This window comes from Gastrolobium bilobum, unplaced genomic scaffold (assembly GCF_033153095.1).
Source record: "Gastrolobium bilobum isolate Gb01-03AN ecotype WA unplaced genomic scaffold, APGP_CSIRO_Gbil_v1 utg14103, whole genome shotgun sequence".
NCBI lineage: Eukaryota > Viridiplantae > Streptophyta > Magnoliopsida > Fabales > Fabaceae > Gastrolobium > Gastrolobium bilobum.
Window position 1 is genome coordinate 92,964 of NW_026895487.1, and position 12,605 is coordinate 105,568.

The 12,605-nt window shown below is 38.6% G+C and overlaps 1 protein-coding gene across 1 annotated transcript; it reads left to right on the forward strand.

Moving 5' to 3' along the window:
- Positions 1-606: 606 nt before the first annotated feature.
- LOC133313764 (glutaredoxin-C4) lies at positions 607-2,113 on the forward strand. Its single transcript, XM_061515178.1, has 4 exons — positions 607-825; positions 1,205-1,278; positions 1,618-1,716; positions 1,829-2,113. Exons 1-4 carry the CDS (start codon positions 662-664, stop codon positions 1,903-1,905), a joined length of 414 nt encoding a protein of 137 aa, XP_061371162.1. The 5' UTR covers positions 607-661; the 3' UTR covers positions 1,906-2,113.
- Positions 2,114-12,605: the final 10,492 nt, after the last annotated feature.

Here is a 12,605-nt window from a genome sequence, read left to right on the forward strand (position 1 = left end):
TCAGGTGGTGGAGCCCACTAGTTTGTCTCTATGACATGAGATAACTATCTCCTTTAACATGAGATTAATAAAACCCATAAAATATTCCCCTTCCTTTGCTTTTCCTCCTAAGACTGACTCACAAGTCACAAACAACCCCTTACTAAATAAAAATTCAACGTAAACAATATAACTTGCCTTGTAATTTTTTAAAGGGAAATACATTTTTTACGTTATTTCCCTCATTATAATTAGAGATTAATATTTTTTATGTTAAAATTATGAATTATCTCTTACATCTAGATAAAAATATGTAGGGCCATAAAAACAGAAGATAGAATAAAAAATGAGTTTCATATATTTTTATACGTTTATAAGAAATAAAATTATTTTATATAATACGATTAAGATTAATCCCCTAAAATTAAGTTATTCTTTAGTATAGAGTAACCGGACCTAATAAAAACGCCCGTTTGCGTGGTCCGCGTGCAAGTTATGTATCCATCCTAGTGATCGCATCGCACGGCGCAGCTTTTGTTTGCTTGCTTCCGCGTACATCGTACGGTGCATAGCTGCCGACAACTTTTGTAATCAACGGTAAGACTTCCTCGTATTCCCAATCTCAAAACAATAAATTGAAACGCCGTGTCTTCTCTGTTGCTGGTTCCTCACTCCCACCACCATGGCTGCGTCTGCGAGAATCACGGTTACAGCGATGGCAGTGATAGCTATAGCAATCACTCTCCAATGGGATTCATCTTCAGCTTCCGCTTCTACAGCGGGTGAGTTTGTCGACAAGACCATCTCTTCCCACAAGATCGTCATCTTTTCAAAGACCTATTGCCCGTGCGTACTCTCTCTTTCTCTCTTGATTAAGTTCATGGTCGATTTAAGTTGATCTGGTTGGTTTGATTTCAAACTTGATCTAATCTTATTTGAATATCCTCTAATGGTTGCTTATGTTTTGAATAGGACTTTAGGGATCTGATATTTTGGATCACATTATAATCTGTTTTTATGTTTGTATTAGCTCATTCTTTCTTTTTGTTTTTGGCTGGGCTCTGCACAATGTTTATATTCATAATCTTTGTTGATTACAATTGAGTATTTCTTAACTTCGCATAATAAACTGTTACTCTACCACAGTGAAAAAAAAAAATGCCCATTAAATCATGGATGGGGGTATTCATTGTTCTGTATTCTCTGATTTCTTTGTGGTATTTAGGTACTGTCAAAGAGCGAAAGCTGTTTTCAAAGAGTTGAACCAACAGACACATGTCGTTGAGCTTGATGAGAGAGGTATAATGAAAAGTTCAGCTTGCTTTTATTGTTTTTGCTATAGTTGGTTCTAGTTCTGATGGAAAAAATTAAGTGAAAACTTCACAATTGGCATTTATGAAAAGCAGGAATGGGTTAGCATCCCTTTTCTGGGATTGAAAGCTTTTGGGGGGAAAAGTAAAGTAGTATAAGTTGTGGAAGAAGACAATTTGCGTCTTACAGGAACTGCTTACTGTAGAGGGAGAGAAAACTGAGGAAAGGGTTTAAATTGAAACTGTTTCTTGATGGCATGTTTATGCTGTGTAATTATGTTTAGCGGTTTACTGCTGTTACTGAGAGAGTGAGACTTCTTTCTTTCAGATGATGGCTCGAAGATTCAAGATATCTTGACTAATATTGTTGGGAGGCGTACTGTGCCACAAGTTTTCATTAATGGAAAACATCTTGGAGGATCAGATGGTAAGTCTTTACTTAGTATGATTTTCATTAAACGAAGTATGATTTTCTTTAAATAAAGTATGATTCTCCTTGAAATTCTCTCAAACACTTGCTGATTTACTGATTTATTCAGATACCCTTGAAGCTTATGAGAGTGGACGTCTGGCTAAACTTCTTGGAATTGAGACAGAGGGTCATGATGATCTCTGAATCTGATTGTTAATTGGGGGAAACTCTATTAAGAAGGACGGATTGTATCATGTGACAATATGGAATCTTTACATATAAGGCCATGATTAGATTACATTTTGGCGCAGCTAAGGTGTTCATTTATATATAGTTTGATGAATAGTTCTCCATCTCCCCCCACCCTTGTTTCCATCTTTCGATACAATGGATTTTATTTTCCTTCTCACTCTATTTTCTCTCTTATTTTTTGAATTTTCACCTTATTCACCCGAGTATAATAATATGGAATGATTGTTCAGGAGTCAAGTGGGAATAGGGGGATGAAATGATAAGTTCATTACATTGTTTGGTTATTTTAGGAATGGAGTGATTATTCATTTTAATATGTTAGTGCGTAGAATCATCATGAAATATTTCAAAAAAAATAAAAAAAAATTAACTAACATCAGTTCTCCACAAATCTGCATTTTTCTTGAGATTTCATACTAAATCAAAAGCCAAGTCAGAGATAGACCCATGCAATTGCAGTTACAGCACGCGGCAACAGGAAATGGAAATCCTCTTGCTATGGCAAACTTCAAGGATACCCTCTAACCTACATACACATAACTCTCTTTCCCTTATAAGTAAATGCTTGACCAAAAGTTATCCTTCTCTCATAAACCTTTGTCAGACACATTTTAGCTTTGCTTTCAACTCTTCTCAGGTCTAAGCGTGGCTTCCTATTCCTCCCTTCTGATTAATGTTGACAATATACCCAATCTCATAATTCTCAATCTTCTTGTTGAAACTGATCAGAAGTTGTATGTTGTTCAAAATTTTGAACATAGGAAAAAAAAAAAAAAATAGCCTTGGGCTGTAAGTCTATACAACCTATGGGAAAACCCTTCACTCATTCATGAAGGTTCTTTTGGCCTCTTAAGGAGTATAATGTATAATACATCTAATCTGCTTTTATCCCTCTGGTTCTAGCTGGACTATTTTTATCGTGGTTATGGATAAAGGATCTTAGGCTCATGAGCTGTTTTTGGTTTCAGAGAACTATAGGGGTGAATTATGTCTTTAGGGGTACCCTTAGCAGCAATGCTATGAACCAAGGTTGTATAAGAGTTTCCCAGGTGCTATAAAGAGAGAGAGGGGGGGGGGGGGGGGGGGGGATGGTGTAAAACGATTACAATGACTCTCTATACTAGTAGAGTAGTAAGTGAATAGGGTGGTTCCTTCGATAGTGAACGGGGGTATTTATAGGTAGGTTGAGTTCCTTAAGTGTGGGAGAGAGAGCCAAGTCAACGGAGACAGAGCTGAGCCAATGTAGTCTGGCCTTGCTGGGACAAGGCATCCTACAACCATTGTCAAAATACAATGACTGTTATGTAGGGGAAAAGTGATGGGAAAATCTCGTCTAAGAAGTTGTGCGTCTTATGTTGGGATACCCTCTGTGGCAACACAAATATGGGCCAACAATACTGGACCTCTATTCTTGGGCCAACTAATTGGGCTAGCCAGAACAGAAGCCCTACAACTTGGTAGCTTATGAAGTCAGGGTGCTAAGATGTATGGGAGTTGTACTATGTCGGTCGGTAAATCATGATTATAGTTGATACAATTTGGCGGTCGGTTAGAACATTGTTGCGGGTTTTGAAAAATCTTCAGATGACATGTCAAAATTTCGGCGCAATGTTGCCACCTGAATCTGGTTGAGCTTTAATGACCGGACTGTCTCAAATTGTATCCAATGTTCAGTTCGCTTTATGTTATCAAGTTCGTCTTCTCCCATTATACATCTGGCCGTATGAGTAATAGTAGTGATCTCATGTCGGGCGAATTAAAGTAGTGCGAATTTTTCCAAAAACGTTTCTACTTATTGCTATATGGAATCTCACCATTGACCGTTGTGACAATTTTGTCCGTTTTCGGCTTAAAAAGTGTCTTCCTGATGTACTGTATGTTCCTGCATGGGTTGGCAGTTTAGTATTTGGTGGTTGATCGTGGCCATCTGTAAGCTTCTAAATTGGGGGTATTCCTCATTTTCGGACCTTATGATGAGCAGCTGTGGCAATTGGACTCCATTTGAGTTCTACTATGTCTGTCGGTATATCATGATTATGGTAGATACATTTTGGTGGCCGGTTAGAACATTGTTGTGGGTTTGAAAAATCATCAAATGACTTGTCAAACTTTCGGCATAATGTTGTGGCCTGAAACTGATTGAGCTTTAACAGCTGGACTGTCACGGATTGCATCCAATTTTCAGTTCACTTTCTGTTATCAAGTCTGTCTTCTCCCATTATACACCTGGGCGGTATGAGTCATGATAATGATCTCATGTCGGGCGGATTAAAGTAGTGCGGATCTTTCTGAAAAGTTTCTTCTTATTGCCAATTGGAATCCCGTTATTGACCATTGTGACAATTTTGTTCGTTCTCGGCATAAATAGTGTGTTGTTGTTGTATTGTATGTTCATGTTGCATGTGTTGGCAGTTTGGCATTTGGTTGCTAATCGTGGCCATGTGTAAGCTTCTAGGGGGTATTCCTCACTTTCGAACCTTATGATGAACGGCTGTGGCGATTGGACTCTGTTTGAGTTCTACTATATCGGTTAGTATGTCATGATTATCGTGGATACAGTTTGGCACCCGGTTAGAACATTGTTGCGGGTTTGGAAAATCTTCAGATGACTTGTCAAACTTTCGGTGCAATGTTGTAGCCTGAAACTAGTTGAGCTTTAATGGCCGGACTGTTTCAGATTGTATCCAATATTCAGTTCGCTTCTTGTTATCGAGTCTGTCTTCTCCCATTATACATCTGGGCAGTAGGAGTAATGGTAGTGATCTCATGTCGAGTATATTAAAGTAGTGTGAATTTTTCCGAGAAAGTTTCTTCTTATTGCCATATGGAATCCCGCCATTGGTCGTTGTGAGTATTTTGTCCGTTCTCGGCTTAAAAATTTGTCCTGTTGTACTGTATGTTCTTGCTGCATGGGTTGTCAGTTTGGTATTTAGTGACTGATCATGGCCATATGTAAGCTTCTAAATGGTGGGTATTCCTCATTTTCAGACCTTATGATGAGCGGCTGCAGAGATTAGACTTTGTTTCGTGTGCGCATTAAATGCGATGTAAGGTTGCTTTGTCCTCTCAAGAATTATGGAATTGCCCTTCAATCTTCATCATTGGTTCAAATTGCTTTTTTGATCTTATGGTTCTTCGACGGTTTCATATTTAAAGAGGTTTTTCCCTCTTCTTCTTCATTTTGAAACCTTAGGGGCTTCTCTTTTTGAACTTTAAGTCTTTACCTGCACCCCTTCATCTTCAAACTTTACTCTTTTTGTCTTTCTAGAGTTACACTTTTCGCTCACTTCTTTTGACACATCTTTGTTTTGGTTTCTTTCTTTTCACCGTGTGCTCTTGAAGGGTTTGTCTTGGGTTCGGCTTCATTACCTCTTTCTTTTTTCTTTTTCTTTTGAATACTACTTTACTTCCTTCCTGTAGCGTCTTGTAGCTTGTTTTTCATCTGAGTAGGGTTCGTCTAGGAGTTGTTGGGTTATTTTTAGTGTTTTTCCTTATGTATGTTTTCTGTTGTCTGAAATGCTGAAGATAGAAAAGTTAGACTTTGATGTAGATGAAGTAAGTATTGGACCTTGGATGCGCGAACTGCTTGTTCACCGAGACGAGTTATGGGTAGGATAATGGAGGTTGTCCATGGTCTTCCTCCATCACCCACCGTGGTGGAGCATGGTGAAAGTAGCCATCGTAGTGGTAAAATGAGTGGTGGTTCCTGAAGTGTTTCGATGCCTGGGACATGGGAGAGGCTTTTCAGGAGGATTCCTACATTGATAGGCTTCTTGGAGGAGGCGATTCACGATCTTTTGTCTCCACAACATTCACGTCGTGGTGGTTTCGTCAAAAGAGGGCAACCAGGGAATTCTAAGGTCCGTGGCGGTCAAGTGGATCGCCCTATTAGTCGCTCGATTTCTCGCTCTAGGCATACCATATACTCACGTCTTGTTAGTAATATTAACCAAGATACTAGAAATTTCCCCTTACAAGTAGTATGTCGGTCGCCTGTGCTTCCACCCGTTCTTAGCAGAACAGTCGATGATATCCTTCCTAAGCCGAAATCTTTCCATCGACAAAAATGGACGAGTCAATAGATAACCGGGAATACAGATTTCACCCTGAAGATGCCTGGTTAAAGAATTATGATATCTGGGATGCCATCACTAAAGAATTAAGGCTAGATAGGGTTCCTCTTGCATGGTGGCCTAGCTCTTTGATCAGTTCTAAGTCTAGCTCTTGTTCTATAGATTCTTCAAATTTTTTAGGTATGCCTTACTCTCCGTATTCAAACTTGTTTCCGTCTTGGTCGGTTGGTATTTCTTTGGGTGAATTGCATAGGGTGTTTGGTCTGGCTGGCAAGGGTAGTGGAGGTTCATTCGCGATTGGCCTGAGTTGGCCACAATGGCTGGTCTAAGTCCTAGAGACCCTCAGAAAGAACTTGGCCCTCTTTCTCCCCCTCTTCCCAGGCTTATCTATCAGCTTTTTAACAACTTCTTAGCGCTTTGGGGAGATATTAGCTGGCCAACACATTTAATGGAGAGGACCTGGGCGAACATTAAGGTTCAGTTTACCCTTTTTTTTTACATATGGGACTATTCTAGAAAATACGTATAATTCCGAGAGAAATTTTTGGCTCACAGACGGGGGTGCTGATGTCAAAAAGTGGATTATCTATTTGGTCACCGAGGGAACTAAAGTTTGTGACCAAGCTAGTTCGAGTGGGATTGTAGAGCCTTCATTTTTCAGGTATAAGAGCTATTTTACTAATATTAAGATCGGTCTACCTTTTACCGAATTTGAAATGGGGATCTTGCGTCATTTGGATGTGGCGCCCTCCCAAATTTATTTGAATGCTTCTGGTTTTATCCGGGCGTTGCTATTTGTTTGCGATTACTTCATGTGGGACTATAGTGTTCTCCTTTTCTTTCATTGCTTCTCAATTGCTACTTCTGCTCGGAAAAGTTTCTGGATGTGTTCAATAATTCTGGGTCTGTTAAAAAAAGATTCTTATAAACATTTCAGAAAAGATTACTTCTAGGTGTGTTCCAATCCCGAAAAGAATGCAAATCTTTTTTTCAACAATCCTTTAACCGATCGGACCCGATTCCACTTGTTTTGGAACAAGGAGCACTATATTTTCATGTCTCAGAATTTTCAATCAAGTATAGCTCTTTATTTGAGGCCAAGCGGGTGGTAGCTGATTGCCTAAAGGTCTTTGTAAAGAAGATAGGCCATTTTGGACCAAGTTTATAATAGATTGTGGAGGTGAGGGGGCCTAGATGATGTTAGTCGGGTGATGATAATGTGTGCTGAGTGCTATTTAATTTTATTTGTTTATCTCTATGACTTTCTTTTTTCTTTTTGTTTGCAGTAAATACGATGTCTAACAAGACCTTGAAGCTTCCTAATCAAGTTGCTAAAGAGGTAGCGAGCAAGAAGAAATGGGATAAAGGGAAGGGTGTGCAAATAGACACTTTTCCTAAAGAGAAAATCATTCCTTCGGCTGAGGAACGGGCTAAACGATCTAATAAAGGGATTGTTATTTTGGATTCTGATGACCAGTTTCCACTTGCTGAACGGGATAAAGTTCCCTTTGAGTCTGAGCAGTTAGGGAGCAAGAGGAAAAGGAAAAAAGTTGGGTCAACTACTCCCAAAAAGTCCAAGGCCTCATCTCTAGGGCAGGAAACGAGGTCGGATGAGCCTTCTTATTATGAGAATGTCGGTTGGTAATCCTCCTTTTCTGAACTGTTAGATTTTTTCAGTGCTCATTAGCCTCATTACTTATCTTTCTTTGTTCGGCCAAAGCATCTTATGACTTCAATGTGTAACATCCTGAGCGCTAATGAAGGCGGGGAGTGATCGCCGGTGCGCAAGGACACAGACAAGGAGTGGCTCCTGGTAGGCTTCCAGTGGCGAGGGTACATGAATAAATCGAATCAACACCTGAAAGAGAGGAATTACAGAGACTGTGCTGGTATAGGATAGTACAGTTGAGGATAGCTTATAAGAATTAATTGGTACTACCTATACTAACAAGATGCATCTACTTTTCGGTATCCCGGAATTGAATAACTCCATAGTTAAGCGTGCTTGACTTGCAGTAATTCTGGCTTGGGTGACCTCCGGGGAAGTTTTCCCGGGAAGTGTGTGAGTGAGGATAAAGCAAGCTGAAAAGTCTCTTGTTAGTGTGTAGGGATAGTCATTGATGCTTGGAGTAGCCAGGCGTAACAAGTGGTATCAGAGCAGGACTCTCTTCCAGTACGGTGTGGTTCGAAGACGAACCAGGCGAAAGCTGGTGGGCATCTAACATCCTGGGTGCTGACGAGGGTGGGGAGTGATCGCCGATGCACAAGAGCACAGACAATGAGTGACTCCTGGCAGGCTTCAAGCGGCGGGGGTACATTAATGAATCGAATCAACACCTGAAAGAGAAGGATTCCAGATACTGTGCTGGTATAGGACAGTAGAGTTGAGGATAACTTATAAGAATTAATTGGTACTACCTATACTAACAAGATGCATCTATTTTTCGGTAGCCCGGAATGGAAGAACTCCATAGTTAAGCGTGCTAGACTTGCAGTAATTTTGGGATTGGTGACCTCTAGGGAAGTTTTCCCGGGAAGTGTGCAAGTGAGGACAAAGTATGCTGAAAAGTCTCGTGTTAGTGTGTAGGAATAGTCATTGATGCTTGGAGCGGCCAGACGTTACACAATGTATATATATTTCCATTGTTGATCTTACAGTTAACGAGTAAAGATGGCACGTGTGCAGAAACTAGTGCCTCTAATGCAGCTGACAAAACTTGACATGGAGCACGTGCTCATTAGCGTTAAGCCTGTTAGAATAAGTTGTTATTTTGTTCAGTTAGTTATCTTCTCTTCCTAGCTTGTATTCTTTATATAGGTTATGCCAGACTTATAAGTTGGGTCTATATACGACTAACAGGCGAGGCTAGGCCTAAAATATTTTACACAAATCTAAATTATTTAAACAAAATATATATATATATATATATATATATATATATATATATATATATATATATATATATTAGAAACTCTGATTCTGATTTTCTTCATCAATTGTACCCTCTTTTCATTAATGATAACAATTTTTCTCATCAAGTTATGATAAGAGTTTTCTTTAATAAGATTGTATCAGAGCTCATTTTTGGGCTCTTGTAACCACGTTCTTCTGCTGATAATTGTAGTTCTTAGTATCTTTTTTGATCTTGGTATCGTTTCTTCATATTTTGTTCGTGATCATGGCAGGAAATGGTCTTCCATACTTCCATACAAACCTTAGCAACCCTTTTTTTCTCCATCCAAATGAAAACCCAGCTTTGGTGTTGGTCTCTCCACCTCTTGATGCAACAAATTATCACTCATGGGCAAGATCCATAAGCATGGCTCTTTTATCAAAGAACAGTTGGGGTTAGTCGATGGCTCAATCGAGAAACCAGCTCTTGGTGATCCTCTTTATCAAGCATGGAAACGTTGCAATACTATTGCCTTGGGTTGGTTGCATCGTTCCATCAGTTCATCCATTCTCAAGTCCATTCTCTAGATAGATCGTGCAAGACATGTTTGGTCTTATCTCATAGCTCGTTTTTCACACACTGGCATTATCAAAATTTAAGATCTACAAGAATCAATGTATCGCATGGAGCAAGGTGAGCATTTGATTTTGACTACTATACTGATATAAAATCCATATGGGATGAATTAGAAACTCTAAACCATCTTGTAATTGTGTTGAACGATGTCCATGTGGTGGCTATTTGAGGATGCATGAATATAGAGAACAAGATCACATTGTCCGATTCTTGAAGGGTCTCAATGAGCAATATGCTCATGTGAGATGTCAAGTGATGTGGATTGATCTTTTACCAGATATGAATAAAGTCTTTTATTTGATTATTCCGCAAGAAAGACAAACACAAGGAGAGAATCAGTTAACTCAGTTGACCATAAATGATGCAAGAGCTTTCAATAGCTCCACAGATGAATCAAGAAGAGGTTAATTCACCTAAGGACGTGGGCGTGGAGGCATGAATTACTTTGGTAGAGGTCGTGGAAATAATAGCAAGATTTTTACATTCTGTGGTAAGCCAAATCATACCATAAACACTTGCTATAAAATAGATAATTACCCTTAAGGATTTCGATTCAAGAATACAGCATATGATGCATTATTTACAACTGAAAGTAGCACTTCTACTGGTATTGCTGAGAACTAAGATTCTACTGTGACTATATCACAAGAAGAGTATCAAACTCTTTTAAATGTGTTGCATCCACAAAGCATGGAAACTACAATAAGCTCCACAAATCTAGTGCAAACTACTGCCTTAAATGCTAGCTCCGTCGTTGAATCAGGTAAATACTCTACTAGGTGGCTTCTTAATACAGGAGCCACTGATCACATAAGCGTCTTACATTCTAGTCTCTCTAACCTTCAAAAAATCAATCTAGTTTAAATTCATTTACCTGATGGAACATAATCCATTGCTCTCTTCTCTGGCGGTACACCTTTCTTCCACTTTTACCTTACATGATGTATTATATGTTCCTACATTTCATGTAAACCTTGTCTCAGTTACAAAACTTATCAAAAAATTTCCTTATTATCTAACTTTTCATGAGTCTCATTGTTTCATTCAACAAATCCATTCCAACGTGATGATTGGTATAGCTGATGAAGTTAGTGGATCGTATGTGATAAGGAAGACAATGTGCACTTCTGATACGAAGCCTGCTCAATCTTCTTTCCAAACTGCATCTTTAGTTTCAAATGTTTCTTTGAAAAATAATGCCTTTTTGTTATGGCACCTCCGATTAGGATATATATCTCATACTACTTTAAAGCAAATGTCAAAGCAATTTCCTTTTATTCCTTCGAATGATGTGTCACCTTGTGATGTCTGCCAACTAGCAAAACAATACAAACTACCTTACTCGACTAGCAGCACTAAAAGCACTAGACCTTTTCAAATAATCCGCGTGGATATATGGGGACCATATTCATTGCCCTCTATACATAGGCATTGTTATTTCCTTACTGTTGTTGAAGATTATTCACGTTTTACATGGTCTTTGCTTGTTATGAACAAGGGAGAAGCTCGTAAAAGCCTTAAAGATTTTATTATCTTAGCATAAAACTAATTTAACACTACTATCAAATGTGTGCGCAGTGATAACGACCATGAATTTGCAGTGGTTGAGTTTTATCAAAGAAAATGAATTATCCACCAAATTACATGTATAGGGAATCCCAACAGAATGGTGTTGTTGATAGGAAACACTAGCATATCCTAAATGTAGCAAGGGCACTCATGTTTCAATCCAATCTTACATTATATTTTTGGTTTTATGCCATTGTCTATGTCGTCTATCTTATCAACAGACTTCTTACTCCTCTTTTGAACAACCATACCTTATATGAAAAGCTCCACAAACAACTTCACACATTTCTTCACCTCAAGGTTTTTGGTTGTCTCAGCTATGTTTCTACCTTTACTGCACAATGCAAGAAATTTTCACCAATAGCATCCAAGGCTGTTTTTCTTGGCTATCAAGAAGGAATCAAAGGCTATAGCCTTTTTTCTCTTACATCAAGAAAAATATTAGTATCCAGAAATGTCATATTCTTCGAAAACCATTTCCTTTTTTAGAAACCAATATCACCTGTACCTCATGGCACCAACCAAAACAATACACAACCAGATTACTCTAATGAACTTGACCTTGCTTACACTAATGAACTCCAACCAGATAATCCATAACCAGATAACCCAAACCCACCTACAAATACCAGTGTTAACGATGTTACACGTCAACCTCCATCTATTGACTCTAGAAGATCCCAACGTGTCATTAGAGCACCTTCCTACTTACAAGATTATCATTGCAATTTATCCACAACGTCAGCTATTCCACCACAATCAGGTACTTCATATTCTTCTAAAACTCAATATCCTATTTCTCATTACCTTACCTATGACTCCTATTCGTCTTCATATGAATTTTTTTGTCATAGTGTTTCCACAAACATAGAACCGAAAACATATACCCAAGCTTCTAAGTTCGAATGCTGGCAAAAGGCAATTTATAATGAAATATCTGTACTTGAACAGAACAATAGGTGGATTCTTGTTGATTTACCTCCTGGGAAGACCAAGATAGGGTGCAAGGGGGTGTACAAAGTCAAGTACCATACAGATGGATCAATAAAGCGATATAAAGCCCGTTTAGTTGCAAAAGGGTATAAATAAACTGAGGGTCTAGACTATTTAGACATCTTCAGTCCCGTTGCAAAGCTCACCACTATCCAAATTCTCCTTATAATACCCCTAACCTGTGTAATTAGAAAAAATCATGCGATTAAATATTTAACCATGCATAATAGGGTTTATTAAGTAAAAGTCTTAATTCTCCTTAAAAAGTGCAGTCAGTGAGATTTTTAGGGTAAAAATATGTGTGGGCAAAATTACCCAAAATGTAAAACTATTACTAGAAAAATATTCTAGTCCATTTGGTAAAGTTTGATAGCGAATGGAGGTGAATAGATAGATGAGTTTTTACCCGGTTGAACTTAACTTAAGTAAGTTAAGTGAAAGAAAGCTAAATAGGCTTCATTTTTCCTTTTTCTTCTTCGTGGCAGCA

Bases quoted from the DNA above. Each gene is read 5' to 3' on its own strand.
- LOC133313764 (XM_061515178.1), top strand. From the start codon at position 662: ATGGCTGCGTCTGCGAGAATCACGGTTACAGCGATGGCAGTGATAGCT. The intron at 1,279-1,617 runs GTATAATGAAAA...TCTTTCTTTCAG, and splicing joins CGTTGAGCTTGATGAGAGAG to ATGATGGCTCGAAGATTCAA. The intron at 1,717-1,828 runs GTAAGTCTTTAC...TGATTTATTCAG, and splicing joins ACATCTTGGAGGATCAGATG to ATACCCTTGAAGCTTATGAG.